This window comes from Nylanderia fulva, unplaced genomic scaffold, assembly GCF_048542155.1.
Source record: "Nylanderia fulva isolate GAGA-0341 unplaced genomic scaffold, ASM4854215v1 Scaffold6, whole genome shotgun sequence".
Lineage (NCBI taxonomy): Eukaryota > Metazoa > Arthropoda > Insecta > Hymenoptera > Formicidae > Nylanderia > Nylanderia fulva.
The window spans coordinates 1350384-1377900 of NW_028190698.1; the positions used below are offsets into that span (position 1 = coordinate 1350384).

General features: G+C 35.4%; 1 protein-coding gene and 4 pseudogenes across 3 annotated transcripts in view; all 5 read left to right on the forward strand.

Annotated features, from left to right (window-relative positions):
* The window catches only part of LOC114939884 (membralin), a 104581-nt gene that overhangs the window by 35679 nt on the left and 41385 nt on the right, over window positions 1-27517 (forward strand). For both annotated transcript variants that reach the window (XM_029314326.2, XM_029314330.2), the window contains exons 9-10: window positions 16268-16351; window positions 24642-24774. In XM_029314326.2, coding sequence (XP_029170159.1) covers window positions 16268-16351; window positions 24642-24774 — 217 coding nt within the window. The remainder of the gene's footprint in view (window positions 1-16267; window positions 16352-24641; window positions 24775-27517) is intronic.
* On the forward strand, window positions 346-3292 carry LOC114939942 (cytochrome P450 9e2 pseudogene; annotated as a pseudogene).
* Window positions 4827-7644, forward strand: LOC114939961 (cytochrome P450 9e2 pseudogene; annotated as a pseudogene).
* LOC114939951 (cytochrome P450 9e2 pseudogene) lies at window positions 7783-9873 on the forward strand (annotated as a pseudogene).
* LOC114939907 (cytochrome P450 9e2 pseudogene) lies at window positions 10150-12447 on the forward strand (annotated as a pseudogene). Its single transcript, XR_014925913.1, has 2 exons — window positions 10150-12209; window positions 12290-12447. The product of XR_014925913.1 is annotated as a cytochrome P450 9e2 pseudogene (transcript).

A 27517-nucleotide genomic window follows, 5' to 3' on the forward strand; every position in this document is an offset into this window, starting at 1 on the left:
AAAGATATTTATGTGACGCCGAATATAATTACAAGTTGTATCAAATGAAGAAGAAGATCATTTGGGAAATATTTTTATGTACAAAATATTACAAGTTGTTGAATATAGAGATGTTTTTTTATTAAAAGAGTCTTATAAATATCGAAACATTTTTGATAATATTCTTATTGATAATATATTGACAATATCTTTGATAATATTTTTGAATGTATATATCTGTGTGCTCTCTTCTTTGAATCGGACTGACTCATTACGCGATGACGCGCATAATGGCATTAATTCTGCAGTGATAAAGTGAGATGCGTCTTCTTTTTCCCTCTCTTTTCTGTTACGATAACATCCATGCTTGTATAAATCCGCGCATTTATACGTTCTCTGTATCGTCTGACCCATTCGCTTGTCCATCATACTCACGTCGCGATGGAATTATTTTCGTCTTTACTTTCGTCGCCCTTCGGGTTGTTACTGACTACTCTGGTCACCATTGGTTTTTTAAAATTTGTCACATCAGTGTATCGCGCACTTATTTATTGGAAGAATAGGGGTGTTCCTCAACCCGGTGCGTGGTCTTTTGTTACGGCTGCGAAGTTATTTCTGCGTCGTACGTCTTTTGCCGAGCATATCATTGCTATATACAATTTAGTTCCGGACGTTAAATATTATGGAACATGGGATATGAACAGACCTGCCATATTTCTGCGAGATCCTGAACTGATCAAGGATGTGATGGTAAAGCAGTTTGAACATTTCCATGATCATCGCAATTTCATAGATGAAAGGGTGGACCCGTTATTTGCGAGGAACATCTTTTCTTTGCGCGGAGATCGCTGGAGAGAAATAAGAAATACTGTAAGTCCCACTTTCACTACCAGTAAGATGAAAGTTATGTTTGACTTGATATCAAAATGTTCTACTGATTTCGTCAATTATTTGGTCGATCATCCGGAACTTTGCGATGAAGTTGACACGAAGCAGATCTTTCGACGATATACCAATGACGTAATCGCTACAACGGCTTTTGGCATAAGCGTGAATTCTATGAAAGATCAAAACAACGAATTCTACTTGAGGGGAATAGAGGCCAGCAAAACTTTCAGTGGATCGCTAATGTTGTTCAAGTTCATGTTTATGACTTCATTTCCACGTATAGCCAAGTGGCTCGGTATGACTGGATTCGCATCACCGTCTATGGCTAAATTTTTTAAGAGAATTGTTGAAGAGACTATCAGAACTCGAGAGGAGCAAGGCATCGTCAGGCCGGATATGATTCACATACTAATGCAAGCTCGCGACAAGGATCCTGATAACCAAAAAGTGACATTAGACGACATTGTTGCGCAAGCTTTTGGTTTTTTCTTAGCCGGTTTTGATACAACCTCGACACTGATGTGTTTCGTCGCTCACGAGTTGGCGGTTAATCCAGAGGTTCAAGATCGCTTGCGCGAGGAAGTGGAGCAGCATCTTGACGAAAGAAAGGAGATTTCTTATGAAGCGCTATCAAAGATGACTTACATGGACATGGTGCTTTCCGAGACGCTGCGAAAATATCCACCAGCTGTCATGACCGATAGACTTTGCACTAAGAGTTTCGAACTGCCTCCATCGAAACCGGGTTGTAAGAGCGTTCTCATCGAATCAAATACCGTAATGTTAATACCTATTTACGCTTTCCATTATGATCTCAAGTACTTTCCGAATCCAAATAAGTTTGATCCCGAAAGATTTAGCGAAGAAAATAAAGAAAACATTGTTTCACATACCTACTTGCCTTTTGGAGAGGGACCCAGAAAATGTATCGGCAATCGATTTGCTCTCATGGAGACCAAGATTCTGATTGCTCATTTTTTGCAAAAATTTATACTAAAGAGAACGAGAAAGACTATCGAGCCAATCGTATTCGATAGGAAAGAGTTCAACTTGCTACCTCAAGGTGGATTTTGGATTAGCTTGGAGAAAAAAGAACCGTCGTGAATTTATGTGATAGAGTAATTATGTTTGATAGTAGCAAAGCATTATTTACGCATTTACATTTTTCAGGATTTAATTATATATAATTTTTTGTCTTTTGAGGGTTCTTGAAGTTTAAGATTTATTTGCACATTATCATTGTGCCATTTTGATATTAAATTAATTTAATATTAGGTATTCGTTTTATATATTTAATTCTACATACGGTTTGTCCGGAAAGTAATGCGTCGCATTTTTTTAAAAAAGAATTTATTGATCGCATAGGTAAAACAACTTAAAATTGTTCGAAGTATGACCCTTCTGCGTCAATACATTTTTGCCAACGCGATTTCCATGCGTCATAAGATTTCTGGAACTCCTTGACTGGGATGCTGTTTAGGGAGGCCGTCGAAGTAGCTTGTACGTTGTCAACCGACTCGAGCTGTTGTCCTTTGAGCTCCCTTTTCAGCCGAGGGAATACAAAAAAGTCCGCCGGGGCCAAGTCGGGACTGTAGGGCGGCTGCGGCACCGTTGCCACACCGATCCGGGTCAGGTAGGCCGTAATAACAAAGGCGGTGTGAGCCGGCGCGTTGTCGTGATGGAGTTTCCATGAAGCGCGGATCTCCTTTCGGACGCGGGCGATCCTGTGATTCAGTCTCTGAAGCACTTCCTTGTAAAATTGAGCGTTGACAGTCTGGCCGGGGGGTACGAATTCATGGTGCACTATCCCCTTTGCATAAAAAAAAACAATGAGCATTGACTTCACCCGGGACTTGCTCATGCGAGCCTTCTTCTGGCGCGGCGACGACGTCGTGTGCCATTCCGCACTCTGCCTCTTTGACTCCGGATCGTACTGAAAGACCCATGACTCATCCCCAGTGATAACGTTTCCAGCGGCGTCTTGTCCAGCTTCACGCAAAACTTTATCGCATAGCGTTGCTCTATCGTTCTCTCCATCACAAGTTCGACGCGACCACTAAGCAGAGGTTCACAGAATAAGCCGTCCTAACCCTCCAAGCGCATGGAAACAATTGAGCGACCTACCGTTGGAAAGCTAAGGGTACCCCCCTTCCTCCCCAACCGGTCCCATCGCTCTACGATGTATAGTCGCGTCACAAAAAAATGCGACGCATTACTTTCCGGACAAACCCTGTATATATATATATATAATATTTACATTATATATAAAATATGTAATTTAAAATATATATAATTAAATACATAAAACACGTAATGTTAAATTATATATAATATTAAAACATATAAAATATTGTACATGTATACATTCTATTGTTATTACACTTATTAAACTTTTGTCAATAAAAGATGAGAACTTTATAATGAACATTGATGTTTTCTTTATGATTTCCGTAACTCATCGTATTTGTGTTAACACGAAGCATATTAGAGATATTTATTAGTGATGTTCATTGTTCTATCTTTATTCCGTAAGAATAAATTTTTATCACATATTTTAGCAATGAATATACCAACATATTTTACATTTTATTACTTTCAAGACGAATTCTTTTATTTGTCTTTTCTTATCTTAGTTCAGATCACTCTCTTTTTGTGATTACTCTTTTTTTCTAATTTATAAAATTAAATATTTTTCTTCTAAAAATTGATATAACAATGCAGATAATAGCTTTTACGAGGCTTCTAGAAACATTAAAAATATTTAACATTTTTTGGACGTCATGTTATGTATATAATTAACATTTCTAAAGTATATCAAAATAAAAAATTATTTTGATGAAATATTTTAAACAGGATAATTTATGAGTTGGACACAGCCTTTGTTATTTTTTTATACGTTTCCAAGGTTGCTAGTTGAAATAATTAACCTGTTATCTTGAATTAAATAAAAAGAGAAACTACTTGTCACTACATTTAATTATATGTGTTATATGTGTGTAAATATCTAATAAACAGATAATTTTATTGTTAGTATATACGGACATTTGCTAGAAACTTATTGTTGAAGATGATTTTCGAAAAATATTTTAAAAAATACTAATTGTTATAAGATTAGATTTTTGTTGATAATTCTGTTTCATTTGTTACAATACTTCGTTTTTTAACAATAAGTTACTTTTTTGGGGTATATTCAATGTTTCTTTTTCTGTAACAAGCTTGGCTATTTAATATCTAAACGATTTTACGAGCAATGTAACAATATTATGAACATATTAACTTTTGCTCATTACCTTACAAGTACTTTATAAAGATATTACAGAAAGATAATTTTACGTAATGTAAGATAAAGAAATGTAAAATGTAAATAAAGTACTTTTTTAAACATTTCACAAAGATTGGTAATTGGATTAATTAATTTGTCATCTTGAATTAAATCATTTATAAAATGAGAAATAACTAGTCCCTAAAATGAGAAATAAGTTGTCCCTACATTCACTTGTGTGTGTGTGTGTGTGTTGTGTGTGTACGTGTATGATTCATAATTTTGTGTGATAATATTTAATTAACTCAGGTAATCTTATCATTATATGCGAGAATTTGCTAGGAATTTACTGTTGCTATATCTTTAAAAAATATTTTATTGTTGGAAATATTATTTAAGAAATAATATCAGATTTTATTAAGACATATTTATTTATTTAACGTGGAAAATATCATAATAAATTATCGAAAGGAGACAGAGTTTTTTTGATTAAAAATCTTATATTTTGGAAATAATATTTGATAATATTTTTGAATGTATATTTTTGTGTGCTCTATTCTTAGATTAGGACAGACACATTACACGCGATCATTTATTCTTTAGTCATACTGTGTGAGGCATTTTCATTTCTCCCCCTCTTCTTGTTTATTACCACACAATCCGTGCTTGTACAATTCCGCGCATTTATACGTTTACTGTCTCGTCTGACGGAGCCATTCGTTGTTCGCCGTTCACACGTCCGCGATGGAATTATTTTCGTCTTTATTTTCGTCGCCCTTTGGGTTATTACTGACTGCTCTGGTCACCATCGGTTTCTTGAAACTTGTCACAGTGGTGCATCGCGCAAAATTTTACTGGAAGTCTAGAGGTGTTCCTCAACCCGATTCACGATCTCTCGTTACGACTGCGAAATTATTTCTACGTCGTATATCATTTGGCGACTTTTGCCTTGCTACATACAATTATATTCCGGACGTTAAATATTATGGAACACGGGATACGAACAGACCAGCCATATTTCTGCGCGATCCTGAATTAATCAAGGATGTGATGGTAAAGCAGTTTGAACATTTTCATGATCATCGCAATTTCTTGGATGAAAAGGTGGACCCGTTACTTGCAAGGAGCATCTTTTCTTTGCGCGGAGATCGCTGGAGAGAAATAAGAAATACTGTAAGTCCCACTTTCACTACCAGTAAGATGAAAGTTATGTTCGATTTGATATTAAAATGTTCTACTGATTTCGTCAATTATTTGGTCGATCATCCGGAACTTTGCGATGAAGTTGAAACGAAGCAGATCTTTCGACGATATACCAATGACGTAATCGCTACAACGGCTTTTGGCATAAGCGTGAATTCTATGAAAGATCAAAACAACGAATTCTACTTGAGGGGAATAGAGGCCAGCAAAACTTTCAGTGGATCGCTAATGTTGTTCAAATTTATGTTTATGACTGCATTTCCACGTATAGCCAAGTGGCTCGGTATGACTGGATTCGCATCACCATCTATGGCTAAATTTTTTAAGAGAATTGTTGAAGAGACTATCAGAACTCGAGAGGAGCAAGGCATCGTCAGGCCAGATATGATTCATATATTAATGCAGGCTCGGGACAAAGATCCTATTAACCAAAAAGTGACATTAGACGACATCGTTGCGCAAGCTTTTGGTTTTTTCTTAGCCGGTTTTGATACAACCTCGACACTGATGTGTTTCGTCGCTCATGAGTTGGCGGTTAATCCAGAGGTTCAAGATCGTTTGCGCGAAGAAGTGGAGCAGCATCTTGACGAAGGAAAGGAGATTTCTTATGAAACGCTATCAAAGATGACTTATATGGACATGGTGCTTTCCGAGACGCTGCGAAAGTATCCACCAGCTGTCATTACTGATAGACTTTGCACTAAGAGTTTCGAACTGCCTCCATCGAAGCCGGGTTGCAAGAGCGTACTTGTCGAATCAAATACCGTAATGTTAATTCCTATTTACGCTTTCCATTTTGATCCCAAGTACTTTCCGAATCCAAACAAGTTTGATCCCGAAAGATTCAGCGAAGAAAATAAAGACAACATTGTTCCGTTTACCTACTTGCCTTTTGGAGAAGGGCCCAGAAAATGTATCGGTAATCGATTTGCTCTCATGGAGACCAAGATTCTGATTGCTCATCTTTTGCAAAAATTTATTCTGAAGAGAACAAAAAAGACTGTCGAGCCAATTGTATTCGATAAGAAAGAGTTCACCTTGCTATCTCAAGGTGGATTTTGGATTGGCTTGGAGAAAAGAGAACCGTGATAAACTTATCAGATACAGTAATTTTTTTTTTATAGTTGCAAAGCAGTTATGACGCATTTACAACTTTCAAGACTTGATTGTATATATTTTTTTGACTTTTGAAGATTGTTAAAGTTTAAGATTTATTTGCCCCATTCTGATAATGTATTAATTTAATATTATAAGTTTATATATTTAATTATGTATATATTTTTTTACATTTACTTCACATATAAAATATGTAATTAAAAGTACATATAATTACACACATAAAAGCACATAATATTAAATTATATATAATATTAAAATATAGAATATTTTATATATTTAACATATTCTATCTTTATTATACATTATTAAACTTATATAGGTAAAAGATAAGAATTTTATAGTTGAACATTGTCATGACCTTTGCAGACTCTCGACTCTACTTGTTTACGTTTTTATGATTTGATGACGTAACTCACATATTTGTGTTAACAAGATGCATACTAGAGACATTTAATAGTGATATTCATTGTGCAATCTTTATTCCGGAAGAGTAAATTTTTTTCACATATTTTAGCAATGAATATATATATTACATTTTCTTACTTTTAAGATGTATTCTTTTATTTTTTTATCTTAAGTCAGATTACGTTTTGTGTAACTTATAATATTAAAGATTTTTCTTTTAAAAATTGATATAAGAATGTAGTGAACAGCTTTTACAACGCTTCTAGAAACATTGAAAATATGTAATATTTTTTAGATGTTATGTTATATAATTAACATTTCTAAAGTATCAAAATAAAAAATTATTTTAATGAAATATTTCAAACAGGATGATTTATGAGTTGGACATAGCCTTTGTTACCATTTTTACATGTTTCTAAAATGAGATTTTTGAAAAATATTTTAAGAAATATTAATTATTATATAATTAGATTTTTGTTGATAATTCTGTTATTTTGTTACAATACTTTGTTTTTTTAAAGTACTTTTTTAAACATTTCAAAGATTGATAGTTGGATTAATTAATTCGTCATCTTGAATTAAATCGTATATAAAATGAGAAATAAGTTATTCCTACATTCACTTGTGTGTGTGTGTGTGTGTTGTGTGTACGTGTATGTTTCATAATATTTAATTAACGCAGATAATCTTATTATCATATGCGGGAATTTGCTAGGAATTTACTGTTGACATATGTTTGAAAAATATTTTAGTGTTGGAAATAATATTTGATAATATTTTTAAATGTATATTTATGCGTGCTCTATTCTTAGATTAGAACCGACGCATTACGCGCGATCATTGATTCTCCAGTACTATAAGGCGTTTTCTTTTCTTCCCCCTCTTCTTTTCTATTACGATAAAATCCGCGCTTACATAAGTCCGCGCATTTATACGTTCACTGTCTTGTCTGACGAAGCCATTGGCTTGTCCGTCATACTCACGTCGCAATGGAATTATTTTCGTCTTTACTTTCGTCGCCCTTTGGGTTGTTACTGACTGCTCTGTTCACCATCGGTTTCTTGAAACTTGTCGCTGTGGTGTATCGCGCAAATTTTTACTGGAGGGATAGAGGTGTTCCTCAACCCGATTCACGGTCTATCGTTACGACTGTGAAATTATTTCTACGCCGTATATCTTTTACCGAATTTTGCCTTGCTTCATACAATTTTATTCCGGACGTTAAATATTATGGAACACGGGATGCGAATAAACCTGCCATATTTCTGCGCGATCCTGAACTGATCAAGGATGTGATGGTAAAGCAGTTTGAACATTTCCATGATCATCGCAATTTCATAGATGAAAGAGTGGACCCGTTATTTGCGAGGAACATCTTTTCTTTGCGCGGAGATCGCTGGAGAGAAATAAGAAATACTGTAAGTCCCACTTTCACTACCAGTAAGATGAAAGTTATGTTCGACTTGATATTAAAGTGTTCTGCTGATTTCGTCAATTATTTGGTCGATCATCCGGAACTTTGCGATGAAGTTGACACGAAGCAGATCTTTCGACGATATACCAATGATGTAATCGCTACGACGGCTTTTGGCATAAGCGTGAATTCTATGAAAGATCAAAACAACGAATTCTACTTGAGGGGAATAGAGGCCAGCAAAACTTTCAGTGGATCGCTAATATTGTTCAAATTTATGTTTATGACTGCATTTCCACGTATAGCCAAGTTGCTCGGTATGACTGGATTCGCATCACCGTCTATGGCTAAATTTTTTAAGAGAATTGTTGAAGAGACCATCAGAACTCGAGAGGAGCAAGGCATCGTCAGGCCGGATATGATTCACATACTAATGCAGGCTCGGGACAAAGATCCTATTAACCAAAAAGTGACATTAGATGACATCGTTGCGCAAGCTTTTGGTTTTTTCCTAGCCGGTTTTGATACAACCTCGTCACTGATGTGTTTCGTCGCTCATGAGTTGGCGGTTAATCCAGAGGTTCAAGATCGCTTGCGCGAGGAAGTGGAGCAGCATCTTGACGAAAGAAAGGAGATTTCTTATGAAGCGCTATCAAAGATGACTTACATGGACATGGTGCTTTCCGAGACGCTGCGAAGATATCCACCAGCTGTCATGACCGATAGACTTTGCACTAAGAGTTTCGAACTGCCTCCACCGAAGCCGGGTTGGAAGAGCGTACTTGTCGAATCAAATACCATAATGTTAATACCTATTTACGCTTTCCATTTTGATCCCAAGTATTTTCCGAACCCGGACAAGTTTGATCCCGAAAGATTCAGCGAAGAAAATAAAAATAACATTGTTCCGTATACCTACTTACCTTTTGGAGAGGGACCTAGGAAATGTATCGGCAATCGATTTGCTCTTATGGAGACCAAGATTCTGATTGCTCATCTTTTGCAAAAATTTATCCTGAAGAAAACGAAAAAGACTGTCGATCCAATCGTATTCGATAAGAAAGAATTCAATTTGTTACCTCAAGGTGGATTTTGGATTAGTTTGGAGAAAAGAGAACCGTGATAAACTTATCAGATACAGTAATTTTTTTTATAATTGCAAAGCAATTATTTGCGCATTTACAACTTTCACGTCTTGATTGTATATAAGATTTATATGCACATCATCATTGTGCCATTTTGATATTGAATTAATTTAATATTATAAGTTTTATGTATTTAATTATGTATATATATATATATATATATATATATATTACGTTTACCTTACGTATAAAACATGTAATTAAAAATATATAATATAATTAAATACATAAAAGCACATAATATTAAATTATATATAATATTAAAACATAAAATATTTTATATTATATATTGTATATGTTCTATATTTTATTATACGTTATTAAATTTTTATCAGTAAAAGATAAGAATCTTATAATGAACATTGTCGTGACCTTCGTAGACACTTAACTCTACTTTACGCCTTTATGATTTGATGATGTAACTCATATTTGTGTTAACAAGAAGCATACTAGAGACATTTTGTAGTGATGTTTATTGTGCAATCTTTTGTGCAACATGCTTGGCTATTTAATATCTAAACGAGTAAGGTAATAATATTCTAAACATATTAATTTTTTGTTAATTACCTCGTAAGTATTTTAAAAAAATTTTAAAGAAAGATAATTTTAACGTCAATTTTCTAGGTTCTAGGTAATAACGATAAAATGTTCTGTTATTCAAAAGAATGAATTCGAGGTTTTACATTTGCTTTTTGCCGAAATAATTGATATTTAGAATAAAATACTTTTTTATATTTTATACGTTTGAAATTATAATCTGTTTATTAGTCATTTTTATCTTAAAATTTTTTAGTTTTATTATCTACAAATATACTTGGTGTTTCGAAAGTGGCCATTTTTGAACGTAAAAACTTTTACGTAATGCCGAATGTAATTACAATTTAAATTAAATGAAAGAAAATTAAACGAAATTTTTTGGGAACAATGTTTTTGTAAGAAAGTTTATGTTATTGAAAGGGAAGAAGTTTTCCTTCATAAAAAAAGTCTGATATTTTTGAAATAATTTATGATGTTTATAAGTGGATTTTGTTCATTTTACATACAACTGCAACAAACAGCGCGATACGCGACTGATGCAACAATTGAGAATAATACTGACATTGAAAGAGGCGTTTTCTATCCCCTCTCTTCTACTACGTCATGATATAATCAGCGTTTATATGCGTATTTATACGCTCTCCGTCTCTCGGAGCTATTTGTTCGTTTATTATTCTCGCTTCGCGATGGAGATATTTTCATCCTTACTTTCGTCGCCCTTCAGGTTGCTACTAACTACTCTAATCACTATCGGCATCTTCAAATTTGTCGCAGTGGTGCGTCATGTATACTTTTACTGGAAGGGTAAGAGTATTCCTTATCAACCCGATTCACTACGGTCTCTCGTTACGAGTTGGAAATTACTTCTGCGTCGTATAACTTTTGTTGACTACATCCTTTCTATATACAATTACTTCCCGGACGTTAAGTATCATGGAATGATGGATATGGGCACACCTGCCATACTTTTGCGCGATCCTGAACTGATCAAGGACGTGTTGGTAAAAGAGTTCGAACATTTCCATGATCATCGCAGTTTCTTAGACGAAAAGCTGGATCCATTATTCTCGAAGAACATTTTCTCCTTGCGCGGAGATCGTTGGAGAGAAATGAGAAATACGCTAAGTCCTTCTTTCACCGCCAGCAAGATGAAGATCATGTTCGATTTGGTATCAAAGTGTGCTAATGATTTCGTCAGTTATTTGGTCGATCATCCGGAACTCTGCGTTGATGTTGAGACGAAACAGATCTTTAGACGATACACTACCGACGTAATTGCCACAGCAGCCTTTGGGATAAGCGTGAATTCTATGAAAGACCAAAACAACGAATTCTACACGAGGGGAACGGAAATTGGCAAAGCTTCCAGCGGAGCGTTTGCTATAATCAAGTTTATGTTTATGCTTGCATATCCACGCGTTGCCAAGCTGTTCGGTATGTCAGGCTTTGTCCCAGAGCCTACATCCGAGTTTTTCAAGAAGATTGTTGGAGAGACCATCAGAACTCGAGAGGCGCAAGGTATCGTCAGGCCTGATATGATTCACTTACTAATGCAGGCTCGAGATAAGGACGGTGCTGACAATCCGAAAATGACGTTGGACGACATCGTTTCTCAAGCTTTCATCTTTTTCTTGGCCGGTTTTGAAACATCTTCGATACTGATGTGTTTTATCGCTCACGAGCTGGCGGTTAATCAAGATATTCAAGATCGCTTGCGCGAGGAAGTGCTGCAAAATCTCGAAGGAAACGAGATATCTTACGAATCACTGTCGAAGATGACTTATATGGACATGGTGATTTCCGAGACGCTCCGAAAATATCCACCAGTGATTACTACCGATAGACTTTGCACTAGGAGTTTCGAACTGCCTCCGTCGGGACCGGGTTACAAGGGCATCACTGTCGAACGTAATCAAATAATAATGATACCTGTTTACGGTTTACATCGTGATCCCAAGTACTATCCGAATCCGGAGAAGTTTGATCCCGAAAGATTCAGTGAAGAGAACAAAGACAACATTAATCCGTATACTTACTTGCCTTTCGGACAGGGACCTAGAAAATGTATCGGCAACCGATTTGCTCTGATGGAGACCAAGATTCTGGTGGCTAATCTTTTACAAAAATTTATTCTGAAGAGAACGGACAAAACTGTTGAACCTGTCATATTTGATAAAAGAGAATTCAATCCGCAACCTAATGGCGGATTCTGGATCAGCTTGGAGAAAAGGGAAATGCGATGAGCTAATGAAATACAGTAATTATTTTCTGATAATTGTAAAACGTCATTGTCACATTTAAATCTTTGCAGAAGTTTAATCGTTTTTCATTTTTCAGTTTTCGAAGACGGTTGAAGTCTGTGATTTGCATTACGTCACTATTGTGTCATATAAATATTAAATAAAGTTTATATATTTTTATTGTAGTTAATTTTATATATATTTGATATTCTATCTTTATTGCGTTATTAAACCTTTGACTGTAGGAAATGAGAATCTTATGAGGAATTTTTTTCATGACCTTCGTTGACTCTCGATTCCACTTATTCAAATCACGGTATTTAATAACTTAATGCGTAATTCGTTTTTTGTCGACAAATAACGTACTATGTATGCTTATTGTTGACTCTTTATTATGTTTATAAGAAGAAATCATTTATCAGTGCACAGGTATATTTTATATTTTATTATTTTCAATATATTTTTATTTATTTTTCATTATTTTTATTAGATTAAATCAATATTTGTTTAATTTGTAATATATAAAACTTTATTCTCTCAAAATTTATATAATAATATAATTAATAGCTTTATCGTAATATTATATTTATAAAAGCATTAAAATTTGTAATGTTTTCGAATATTATATATAATCAGAATTTTTAAAGTGGAAAATCATTATGGATCAAATCAAGATAGAAGAATCATTATTTTTATGAAATTTTATAAAAATAGTAATGTAAGATGTAAACAAAGTGCTTGATACTTTTTTAAACATTTCAAAGATTAGTAGTTGGATTAATTAATTCGTCATCTTGAATTAAATCGTATAAAATTCAATTGTGTGTGTATGTGTGTCTGTGTGTTATGTGTGTGATTGATAATATTGTGTGATACAATATTTAAATAACGCAGATTATTTTATCAGGATATTCGGATATTTGTTAGGAATTTACTGTGGATATGATTTGTTTGAAAAATATTTTATTGTTGGAAATATTATTTAAGAAATAATATCAGATTTTATTGATTAAGAAATATTTATTTATTTTATGTGGAAAATATCACAAATTATTGAAAGGAGACGAAGTTTTCTTCATTAATAATTTTATATTTTGGAAATAATCTGTCATAACATTTATGAATGGATTTTGGTACGTTTAAAATGAAACTGACGCAGCAGCGCGATCACTGATGCATCGCTTTATCATATATAACCATGTTTTGTGGGAGACTGTTTCTCTTCTCTCCTCTTTCTTCCCCTGTTTCATAATAAGATATGCGTTCATATTTACATATTCTACGTTTAGTCCGAAATAGCCATTCGTTAATTTATTATCTACACTTGACTATGGAATTATTTTCGTGTCTATTTTCATCGTCTTTTGCGATGTATATTTTAATGCGACATGTATATTTTTACTGGAAGAACAAAGATGTTCTTTATTTGCCCCATTTATACTCTTTTGTAATCTTTTGATGTACATTACTTCCCGAATGCTAGGTATTATGGAACTATGGATTTTGCGCCACCAGTCGTATTTCTGCGCGATCCTGAACTGATCAAGGCTGTTATGATGAGGCAATTGGATGTTTTGATAAAGGTGCTATTTTGTTGCAATTTCATTGCGAGAAGAGAGTGATAAGATAATGAATGTAAAATAAGCCAAAGTATATAATTGCAATAATATTCAAACTTGGAAACCACAATCGCACAAATGTAATTCATTTTTTGATATATATCGGGTATTTTCTTTTTCCTGTTTTCATTTTTCATTAATTATTTAAAAATATACATATATATATTTATGTACTTTGTTTTCGCCTTTGTAATAATTTTTTTACCTATCAAAAAAATTTTTTTTAATTAAAATTACGTAAATCTCGAGCACTTTAACTTGGTTTTATATTTATTAACTTTGAATAATTAGTTTTAAAAACTAATTAATATATATATGGATATATATATATATATATATATATATATATATATATATATATATAATACACAATCCTGTAAAGTGGACTTAATTGATATACAGTTAACGTTTGGAAAGATGCGATGAAAATGAATTAGAATTAATAAACGATTAGCTTTTAATGTGTAATTTTCTTGAGCACAATATTTCTCAAGCAAGATCTGCACATTATTTTTAACTTAGAATTTAATTGTAGATGAGTCGTTCGAAGAGCTTTGATTCCAATTTAATTGATCCTCGCCGTTTTTTTTTCGTAAGTTTGACAAATTGAAAATGGCGCGTGCTTAGTGATTTTTTTCACGGTCTGTACGGGAGTTAGCTTAAAAAAGAAAAAGCGGAAAGGGAAACTTGAAAGTTTAAACAGCGGCGACGAGGGAGGTTATTTTCGCAGGTTAATCGTTTGAAATACAAATTTGCATAGAAAAACAGCGCGAGGGGCAGCATATTTCCTTCATCCATCTGCGAGTTTCGGATGTTGGCCAACATTTATTCTATATATATTTTGTTCACATATTTATTATTATGCTAGTTTGTTTTCGTTAATAGTGGCTGTTAAGTAGTTTTCTCTTTTTCTTCTTCTTTTTCCTTTCTTTTTCTCGTTATATATTTTTTCAAGAATGTGTATAAATCATAATTTTGAAAACCATATAAATTATTCAACCAAAAACCATGTGTTTGATTATACGAATAAGACATCAAATAGTTTTAACGATACGAATAAAATATTAAAATGTTTCATTGAATTAAAATAATTTATGCTTTACGTTGGAAAGTATAAAATTATCTCTTAGCATATTATTCATATATAATCAGATTAGGAGTGGATGAAAATTGCATTATTATTTTTTATCACTCTTGAAATTTTAACATAAAACTGAAACTTCTTAATTTGCATTTGAATGCTTTTCTAAGAAACTTGCATCAGATTGTCAAACGTAGAACGTGATTGAACTGGAAAATAAGATGTTTATTTTCTGCGAAAATTAAAAATGCATAATTCTATATAAACTTTATATTAAACTTCTTTGTTATTAAACAGATTTCGTCGAATCGATATAACTTAGTTACTTAGACACGAGCTTTACATATATACAGTGTATGAAGTGTAATGAAGGGTATATATACGTACATATTCGGTCTAATTAGAAGCGCGAAAAACGGGTGGAGCATCGGGTGTGAATATAAGAAAAGAGAATAAACGTAAGATACACGTGTGGCCCTGGTTAGAAAAAGTATTATCCGGGACAGAGGACGAAGGATCGCGCGGCAAGTTTTAATAACCAGAGCTTGGAGAGAGTTAGTGGACGATAAGTTAAAATCTAAAATTCATTAAATTGCAAGGTGTGCGTCGCGCAAATTTGCAAGATACGATATCGCATGTCTCTCCTATAAAAAAGACGCGGTTCAAGTGCAGAACAAGTGACGGTATTAACTTTTTAATTGCTTTGTTGCACCCATGGCGGGAACGATTATGAATTTTTAATTCCGTCTGCTCTCGAGTTCTGGTTTTTTTACTACGATTTTTCCTCGAGCCAACCGATATTGTAGATTATCCGAAAGTATCGTAAACGCAAAAAATTGTCGCGCTCTTAAATCAATTCTGAATCTCTGCGCGATCTTTTATAACAACAAAATGCTTTCTCGATGGATTACACAAGATTAGCGTTACATCTATTCCTTTGGATATATTTATCCGAGAGATGTGCGCGAGAGATAAATCAATACGAGGTATACGAGAAGCGACTTAAAGTGTCGATAGAAAGTTTCGTGGAATTTAAATCAGGATTGACGAAGTTTCGAAATTAATTCGTATCAAGCTTTGAGTCGACTCGTCGAACGCGACGCGATTCCTTCACGGGGTGTTGCTGAACTTATGTAATAACCTTCCGCTCGCGAAGTCCTCACCACGATGTGCCTGATAAATATTAAATTCAAGTCGTTTCTCGACCGGAATAACGATTTCCACGTAGCATCCTATCGCGAGCGATAAATTTACGCGCGATGACGTGTATATGTGTGTATGTAGTTTTGAAATGATAAATTATTATAATGTTCTCTCTTTTTATGCTTCTTAATATACATAATATTTTCAAATCTGTTTGCTCTGTCTGTTTCAGTTGATCTCATACAAATGCTGGAGTTTAACTTAATTGTCTCGTTGCCGGCGGCTTCCTTATTGACAGTAATTTTGGCATTAGTGGGTAAGTTATTATCTATCTTTTATTTGTTTCAAGGAAAAATTAATAGAGCAAAGTGGAATTTTTAAATTAAGAATATAAATTACGGAGAGTATAATTATTTAAAAATAAAATTCAAATGTATATAAAAAGTTGGTCCAAAATTCCTCAGAATGTCGAATAGCATTTGCATGTCTATTGTGCTTTTACATTCAGGTGCAAATGTGGATTTTCGTGGATTTTCGGGCACGGCAATTTTTCGGAGAATTCTCTATAAAAAAAGAGATTCCGTGAAAGGGCGATCCGTTTCAGCCGGAATAAACAATCAACGACGACTTTTCGGACAGAGAGCACGTTGAAGTTTGGTCTCGGGACGGGCGCGTGAAATATTAAATACCTTTTTACTAAATCAGAGCCGCGCGCGTGCCCTCGCTCTCTCTCTCTCTCTCTTGTCGGTAGGACGTTAGCTCCGTTACAAAGCTGATTGGCCGGGACGGTTAACCCAGGATTCTGCATAAATTTCTGATGAAGGCGCAACAGTTGGGTAACCCGCTCCGGAGCCCATTTAGCAGAGCAGCATTGGCGGCGACGTCCATGTCGCCCATTTCCATTTCACCTCGAATATCCACCTCTTCGCGTGTGTCCAATTGACCCGCATAAAATACGACATACGCTAATCGGCCTGTCCGCCCGGATCTCTCGGAAACATTGATAAAACTGGATTTACAATCTTGGTTTCTCTCCCGTTCTCGCTTTTCGTACAGAGTACGTACATATATATACGAGATTGTTTCCCTCGACACGAAAGCCACGAGTGCCTCTCTCTCTTTCGGTCGTTAACGAGTTTTAATGGTCAATCCCTGTTCCTGTAACCCGCGAATGCTCTCGCGTTTAAAGTTTCTTCCTGCGATAACGCGATTGTAAAACGTTAGATTATCACCGGTTTTATGATTTTAAGCTGGAGCTTTATTTTCCAGCTTATGCCCGACGCGAGTATATTTAAGCCTAGATATTTCTAATTCGTGTCAAGTGTTCTCGAGACCCTGTCTCTCTCTCTCTCTCACCGCGTGTATAATGCGATATTTTCATCTTATTTCAATGATACAGTTGTCGGTTGTTAGTTTTGGACGAACCCAGAACTGTAGTCATCAGATTTCGATAAAAATTGCCAATTTATATGTAGCCCGATATGGGGAGTCCATTCATTTATATACCACCAGTTGCGCGGTCAACAGGCAGCCGAGCGAAATGGCAACAGAAGTGGTAAATTTCCGGATCCGCACTCTCTCTCTTTCCTCTGTGTTGCGAGGATTGCCGAGGATCGTATGTACAAAAATCGAAATATATTTATATATATATATATATATATACATTATATATATATGTATATACGTATATATGTATGTACATACATCGAGTCAGGCAAGTCCGTAGTTGGAAGGAAGCAAGAGAAGGAAAGGAGGGAGCCTTAGGGAAGTTGTTATCTGGAGTAATAGGTTCCGGTTCCTGTATCGCTTCCTGCTCTCCATCCGTCATCACGCGGCTCTCTCAGCCTCCCAAACCTTTCACTCCTTCGCCGCATGTTGCCTTTGGAAAAGGGGAGCGGGAAAAGGAGGAGTCAAAGAGGATATATCGTTACTTGTTGTTTCCTTTTCCAGTATTTCTGTATTTCTTTTTCTTCGCTCTTCTCGATTTCTTGCGATAATAAGCATAGGAAGCGTAAGATGAAATCGCGACTCCGAGATATATATTTTCGAGTTTCCTCGGAACAAATTTTTTTTTCCTTTTTGAGAATATATTTCCCCTTGGGAATATCCTTGTACATATCATCGATGCTCCATTTGGCTTGTTGAAAAAAATTTAGCAAGAGAGACCCTTTTTCTTCCATCGACCCTTTTTAAATTGGATATTAAAGCGAGAGATTTTGTTGTACTTATTTTATATTTCTCAGGAGAATCTTTCGAAATTTCTTTACGTTCGCATTTTCAGATTTGATATCCGCCGTCGTTTTCGGCTATTCTTTTCCAATATTCCGGTGCCCGTCGCGTCGTCGGCGTCGTCGACGATGGGCAGTATTTTGTCTGACGGTATATTGTCGCTCGCTCATCGGCCCTGAATTCACGTCAAATCGTCCACGCGTCGTTCGGCATTTGGCATTAGGTGGGAGACGTGGAAGACGATTTTGCATAATGGAACGTCAAAGAACGAAGGCACCCCGGCGCCTCTGTGCATCAGTGACGCATGATCGACCGCCTAACACGCTGTAAACACATTTTCAGAGACGGTCAGAACACGTTGCACCCGTTGCCATTCCGTTTATCTGCTTACAACGTCGACACGGGGCTCCGCCCGTATAGCATATTAGCATATTTTATACAGGCGCGCGCGAGAGTTCTCCAACGTTTGTTGGATTAAAGCGGATGGGCTTTAATCGCCGTTGGACTGGAACCGCGATAAAAACGCAAAAAATTCCAATTGCGAGTTTATATAGAGTACAACATGCGGAATGGGTATAATTGACGGATCATTTAAAAAATGCGAATTATTTTGGGAGGAATGAGATGTTTCCACGCAGCTACACCAGAGTGTCTACCGTTAGAGAAATTTATCACTACACAGAGAGAATTTTTTCTTAGAATTTACACCCGAAAATCGTGCGACAATATGATGTTGGAAGAATCTTATATAAGAGTTCATCTGATTAATATTTATCGCAAAAAATATTAATATGTACATATAGTAAAATTTACTAAGAAAGAAATTTACAAAGAACATGATTATAAGTTCCAATAATCACTTATTTTGGGTATACAGTAATTTAAGTACTCGAAATAAATGATTATTTGGACTTGCTAGTGATTTTCTATAAGGGTAGCGATCAGGGAAATCTGGAAAACCGGGCATTGCAGGCAATTTTATAAATCTGGAATTGTCAAGGAAAAGTCAGGAAATTTTACCATTTATCTGGATTTTTCCACGTTATTCTACATTTCTCTCAATAATTTGAAATTTTTTATTAAATTAATCTAAACTTTTCCTGGACTCCCAGCACGCTAATTTTCTGTGTTGTTAAAAATCGATTCCTCTACAGCGTGTTCGTTAATTTATATTTTCATCGTCGTGTTATTTTATTTCAATGTGTTAGATAGAGACAAAACTAAAAAATTCGATATAATATAAATAAGAAAGTTGATTATTTAGATTAGTGACATGTTTGTTTCGATTATCGTACATAATGCAGATTGTATAATTGATTAAAATTTTTTTTTATCTTCCGAACTCTTTCATTATTGACAAAAAATCTCAAGAATTTCCTGATTTAACATTTAATTGATTTATTATATAGATATATGCAAATTATATATTTGGAAAAAATAATAGTAAAAAATCAAGGAAAACATGAATTTCTGGTCTTGGATAATCTGAAAAAGTCAAGCAATTTTTTCAATGAGTCTGCTGGACGTTCTGTACACATTCAAATTTTTGTAACGCGAGGAACAGATGATGTAATAATCCTCGCTGATGTGTACGAGGCGTCGACGTGTGCCACGGACTTGGCTTACAATTAGATGATGCGATCGCTAGACCAGATTAAACCATAGTCTACATCCCAGTTCTCTCCCTCTCCGGCTCTAAAGCCGTTTCTGGTACAATGTAGCATCAGCAGAGAGAGCGAAGATCTTAGTAGAGCGGCGGATAATTTGATCGGGATCCGCTACTCTACGATACGTTGCTCTGCTCCTCGACGGTTAATACGAGTTCCTGATTGGTCCTTGACTAAATCTTCCGTGCTTTGACGAGCATGATTTCACTTCTAATTATTTCACGTCAACAGTCACTCCGCGAAAGGAGGATCTGCGAGTGTATTTCCGATGGGGAATTCCGACTCGTACGAGTTTGTATCTGAGATCCTTATTAGTAACAGATCTACGAAACGATCTTTGGTATATAAACTATTTTTTGAAATTTACGTTTTTTTTTTCTTACGTCGTTGGTAGTAATTGCAAAATAGCAATTCTCGGCGAAAGAATTCCAGAAGGATCCAGCCGCTTGCATTCATTCGCGTTCGATCAAAGCCAAATACGCGTTCAATATCACGTCCGATCAGGCTCAAACGTGTTCGCGGTGGTCGGTCAGCGGGAAATATTATGTCCATTAGAGGGATGGAGATGGGGGATGGGGATTCTGCCGTGGAATATTGGCACCGGCCGGACTCTACTCGATGCCGATGACACGTGAGCGATGGCCGTACACAGTTGACCATTGATTAACCACATTATTAGCTCTTCAGAAAGCGTGCGACGCACATTCCAATATTATTTCGTCATGTATGAAAATTTTGCGCGAATATATACGCGCGCGTTCGAATCGTCTCTAGCTCTTCTCTTCTCGTTTTCTATCCGAAAATAATAGACTGATTTTATTTTTACTCTTATTAATTGCCAGCGGCGTTCAGTTTCCAGTTATTCTTTCAAATTGACAGGAACAAATAATGTTATTTATAAAATCCCAGCTCGATCACGCTCGATTGGCCGACGATGAGTTTCGGTGAACCGTGATCAACAATACGTGTCGGCAAATTATGCGAAAGCGGTCGCGTATACACGCGATCTCGAATTAGTTATGATTCATGAACTCGCTAGTTAGAGTCCGGCAATTGGAAAACAGCACCGTTCCAAATTTCGCACGTTTATCGGCAATATACATTTCATTTGAATCATCTAGACACTCGCAATTATCGAATTGCACTTTCGCTCGAAGAGCAAAGATTCTTTTTTTATCGTTCATGAGATTGCTGTCAACGGCTTATTGTCTAATTAACTCTGTCGCGATTACGAAATCTTCCGATCCCTATCTTCGGAGAAAAATGCGGTAACATAAATCGTAGCGTGCAATTTCAGCGTTATACGAGAGATTATTGGACCGTCGGTTGTTGGAATTTGAACGTCTCTTTATATAAAAATTGAGAAGGCTAAAAGAGACGGGGATGAGATCGGGAGTTGGACGGCGAAATCGCGTTTAGAGGCTTATCTGCACGGTGAGGTAATGCTCGGCTAGTATGCATTTAAACGAGTGCATTATCCGATGCTAACGATCCTTTGGTGACGGACACCTAACTGATTCATGACACCGCCAGGTTGTTAGCAAAATCGTTCTACTGGATTTCACATGTGCATTACCTTCATTCTTAATTAATGAATCGGTTACACAATCGTAAATGTTTCTTTTTTCCATTTTTTTTTTGAATTAATATTTTTTAATATCAGATTTATTAACTAACTTTGTAATAAAAAAAGTTTTGGCTCGTATAAATTCAACAAATTGATAAAAGAAAGTCCAATTAAAACGAGCTACCTTTATTCAGGATGTCAAACAAAATTTATTATTACGAATAGATTAGTTTTATCTGTCTCTTAAACATATCAATATAATTATATTTGTAACATTGAATAATTTGATTTATTATGCATCAATTGTAAAATTTAATGTATTGAGAAAGACTGTTGTACAGTCGGAACGTATATAGTTGCAATAACTTGTTTGATGTGTTTCTGTTCGCTATAATACATTTTGTTTGACATCCTTGAAATATTTAGGAAAAATGCATTTAAATAATATAAAACTTTTGATCTTCGAAAAGGACCAATCGATGAAAAATATCGAAAGAAGAATCTATAGAGGAGAGTAAAGAGACGCGATAATTTGCGGGTAGGTTTTCGCACATTTGTAAGAATCCCAATGCGAGTCCAACATTACGTTACAATAGCGGCATAAGTGATTTTTCTTTTCTTCGCGAGACAATCGGCCCGCCCTCGGGTCTCTTAAGAAGTAATTTCTCACGTTGTCGTGTCGTTCCTTTTCCCTCCTTCCGAGGGCTGTCAGACCACGTCTCTCGGTCGATTTGTACTTTTGTACATCCCGGTACATCCTGGCAAAAGGATATATACGAACGACGTGGGCCCGGCTCATTAGCATTCCCACGGCGTTGTTTTCTTTCACGTGTACCACGTCGCGTTGTGTGTCCGATCGAGAAACTAATTATCTAACGTCGCGCCCTTAGTCTCGGGATCATCCATCCTTGCGGGGTTTTGCGTCTGCGAGCACCTTCATCTACCACTGCCACGATCATCCTTCGCGCGTAATATACCCGGCTCTCTCTCTCTCTCTTGCGAGAGAACATTTTTCGAAAACCGACTACTTGGATCCAATACTCGATTCGACCACGTGCGCGAGCGTAAATAGAGGGACGTAGCAATCGGGGACGAGAATGCTTTTCTTTGCTCTTTCGCGATCTCCGTGTGTCATGTTTACTCTGCGCGTCGAGGCTTAAAGCGATTCATTACTCGGCTATTATCTTGGATCAATTTTTTCAGGTGCTGTTTTTTTACAAAGATGTAAAGATGGAGAGAGAGAGAGAGAGAGATATTGTGTGGATATTGAGTCGTTAGCAGTTTTATGGTAGCATGACGAGTAGGTCATTATCATGAATATTAAAACTAAGGATTGTAACAAATAAGTTTGACACGCATGAACGAATACGGAGTGGAGCAGATCGCTAATTACAGACATTAGATACAAGGATGATTTCGATTTTAATAGAACACAACAGTTAATTGACGGTAAAGCGACTGAAAAGACACGAGTGAGTGTCGAAACGTCTCGCATATGTTTTTAGATTTATTAAAATGGTTTCATGTTGACGTATTATCACGGATAATTAGTATGTAACCTATTTTCGTAATGAATTCATAACTTGTTTTCGTAATTTTTATTTAATAAACGATTCATTAATATATACACGATTATAATTTGCATCTTTTATTTTGTACCTGTCTTTTATGTTATAATAAATATTAGTGTTGTTATTTAAAAAAAAAAATATATATATATATATTTTTTTTTTGCCAAAATTCGTCTCGTTATATATCGCGAGTATATAATCAACAAATCGACACGCGAAGTAAGTATAATTTCTTCTCAAAAGTAAAAAATAACAATACTAATATTTATTATAACATAAAAGACAGTTACAAAATAAAAGATGCAAATTATAATGCAAAAAAAAAATATATATATATATATTTTTTTTTGCCAAAATTCGTCTCGTTATATATCGCGAGTATATAATCAACAAATCGACATGCGAAGTAAGTATAATTTCTTCTCAAAAGTAAAAAATATATAATTATATATATATATATATCGACGAAAGACGTATAAATCGTATCCCGATTCTTCCCGTCGCGGAGGAAAACCTTCAGCATTGCCATTAATCAAGTCTTAGCCGACGTACTTCAACTTGGTCGTTTTCGCACTTTCGTGATCCGGCCAGGGCACGCCCTACAATACTTTTGTCATTTCCGCACGGTTTCCCATGGGTGCTCGTATCGTTACAATCCATTAGGAAGCACGCTAGAGAATATATCGTATACATATGTATTTCGCATGTGTTTACATCGTTCCCGGTTACGTTCCCATTTTATAATTCGCCGTAATATTTCACTCGTTAAGTAAGATTGAACGTTTAACGTTCGCGGAATGATAAGATGAATCGATGCGACGCATCGTTTTTATGCACATCAATTAATGGCGTCGTGCGTTAATTTCGTGCGACACGAATCTCCCTTGTTGCAGTTTTAATTGCTGCGGAAACTATCCGATATTAATAGCATCGAACATTAATATATATTGGTTAAATCTAATTATGAAGTAATTATCCTTTTTTATAAATTCACAAACTATTTATGTATTGATAACAATTTTAATTATATTTTGCATGTTTATATAATATATGATATATCGATATCGCTAAAAGATTATGAACTTGAGATCAATTATGGTATAGACAAATCATAACTATGACGATATCGAATCTTTAAACGACGGAATATTTATTATATCTTGTTACTCGTAACGTTCAAATTTTAATATTGTTTGATGACGAATGCAGTTGAAACTTGATTAAATATATTGCGATTTATATGCATATATGTTTGATTATTATAGAGAGAGTGAGACTTTCTATTAAATAAGCGTAACAATGTGTTTGTATGTGTGCGTTATCATTAATATACTTCCACTTTTTCCTCTCGCCATATATTTTCTACCAATCATCTGCATATATATAATGGACAAAGACAAAATATATGCGCTATATTTTATACGTTATGCTTTTCGCGTTTTATGATCGCAATTTGTGAATGTCCGATTTCAAATACCGAAAAAACAGGCCTCATCTTTAACATGAAATATTAAGAGAAAATACTTTTCCTTGATATTACTCACCGCATATTTTTTTTTTTTTATTTTCCAGGAATGGAGGCGCTTATGTCCGAATTTTTCAATGACACAACCACCGCGTTTTACATAATCTTGATAGTGTGGCTTGCCGATCAATACGATGCCATCTGCTGCCATACAGCTCTGACGAAGAGGCATTGGTTAAGGTAGGTGGCTACGACTTCTTTATCCAAAATTTGGATAATATCGAATACCTTTTCGCCTTTTTTTTGCGAAATTATCACGAGCAATGAAAGATTCATTTAATAAAGGAAAAACATATGATTAAAGCGTTTCCGGAAAACACACAGAGAATGATATCCGGACAGCATTTAATTAAAAAGAATTAAGTTGCATTAAAGTAAAGAGTGAATTCTTGTCGGACGTGGTAGCGAGCAATCTTTAATCGCTTTAATCCGATAGCCTTGGCTGGCTGTGGCCGAAACATCTGCTCCGATAAATCTCTTTTGAAAATAGATTCATTCGAAATACATCGAGATAATCGAATTCGCTTTATAATCGCATGGAAGCTATTTTTACGTGTAGCGTTTGTTTTACATGCTTATGTATAGAGTATCTTGACACCCATCGAATGTCTTAAAAAAAAAAAAAAAAAAAAAAAAAACAATTTAACAGATTCTCTCTGGCTAATTTAAAATGGATTTTCCTTAGCGAAAATGCCGAAGAAAGTCATATTAGTTTTGGCAATTTTTTTCTATCATATATCTTTGTAATCGAGTCTCAAATTAAAATTCTATTAAAGCAAACTTCATCTAAAGTTAACTGCAGTAATTTTGTTAATCTTTTAACTTGAAAAAGTTTGCGGAAAGCATCCTTCTTTTTCAATCGCTTATAACTCGGAAATTATTGATGTCTCGATAATTTTAGTAGATGAAAAATTATCTCCAAATTGATTAGGAAATGAAAAAGGATTTTGAGACACTTTATATATAACGTGTAGTCTTAAAATTGATACAATGTTGTCACGCATACATATACTAATCCGATTGATTGAAATTTCCTGATTCTTGTGCGAAGCCGTAAATATCCAGGAGTCTAATTAGGAGGACATTTGTTATTATGAATGTTCTGGCGAATATACATACGTTCGCACAGATCGTATCCCTAATCATTGACGTATCCTCGTTGTACGATTAACGTGAGCTCGATCAATCGGATTTGAGCGCCCTTTCTATACGGAGCTGCCCGTTGATCTGTGGTTATAAACGCGCGACGATCGATGCACATTCCACAAACATCGAACGGCAATTCCCTGGATTCAGCAATCCAGTTGATCCTATATAGAGACGTCAAAGCGAGGTCGAGCTGAGAACTTCGCAATAGAAATCGGGCTTTGCGCTCAGCGTGGCTTAGATCTCTGAGAAGCAACGACTGTACCGCGAGGCAATTTCCCTGGACGAACGAAGGGTAAGACCGAAACATTAGAGACATTAGGTGACGATTAAACAAAGCTGTCGCCAACGACGAACTTACACTGATCCTGGAAGTCCTGGATTCCCTCGGACTCGGACGCTCTAAGCAATGATATCGGATTATATTATTATCGGAGGTTCCCGTTTTCACGGACCTATTTCCAACTTCTTAATAGGTACATCTTTGCAAAGATTGGAGATGTAGAAAAATTGCATTTTCCCCTTAAAACTGTCTCTTTTTACAATGCAAAAAATGTTTGTGAGGGGATTTAAATATTCTTTAAGAAGGAAAACAAGATTGTATGTATCGCCTCTCCGTCTATATCTTCTCAAACACTTGGAAAATTCCTTGCTAATGCTTCGTATAATTCTACTTTGCTCAAGACAAGAGAGATTTCCGCTCGATGTATTTCCGATTTGTATCGGGCTTGGTGAAAATCGGCGCAACCTAGGTTTGCAATCGGACTGGAGATTGGAAACGGATCATTAGGACTGGCATTAGCAACAATTAAATAGATCTGACGCCGGTAATGGTATTCGAGTCTCCGAGCAACAGCCCAAGTAACGCCGGCGTCTCGCCCCGTTTCGTATCGCAGAGTCTTCTAATACGGGATTTACACTGAGGTGTAATTAGGATCAATTCTAATCGGCGTGAGCGCGAAGCAGTGCCTCGGGTCGGAGTAATCGAGATCGTTATCGAGGGCGACGCGTGTCTGCAAGACAAATCAAATTGTCTTCCCGTGAAACGCGCCGTCACTCATGCAACGAAACGATCATTATGCTAGCATTCTGTGCGGGCATTGTATCTAAATTTCAAAAAACATTCAAACTATCTAGGGTTATCTGTTATTGTTCGAGTGGAAAATTCATCAGCGTAAAAGTGTCCCAACATTTTTCAAGTAATATGTATTTCGATTGGAACGTTTTATGCAAATTGTATCACAGAAAAAAAGGAATCCTTCATTCAAGTATATTTTTATTCTCGAACGCTATTTGATTGATTTAAGCATAGAATGCTCTTTGTAATCACAAATTTTCATTTGCCTTAATAATACATAAGTTTGTGTGAAGTATATTTTATCCTTAAGATATATTCTTGTTTTAAAAATCGCATATGGTAAAAAATAAACTTAGTCACATTTGAACTAAGAATTATTATATATATTTGAAAGTACCGCTTATATCCGATGCTCACTTGTCACTTGTCCTTGCAATATTTATAAGTAAATTTCAGTTTCAAGCAAGAATATTTTGCGCTTTGTTTTAAGGATAAATTATTCTTTATCCAAAATTATTTATATATATTTGGCGCTATTATAAGGATAAAATATACTTGAATCAAGGCATATTTGCATTCGTTCAAGGATACTGTTTTTTCTGTGATTCATTTAATCCTAATTAAAAATCAAAATATCAATAAAAACGTAGATATTTGAGAATCGCCAGACAGAATTTAAAAAAAGGAAGATTCTTATCT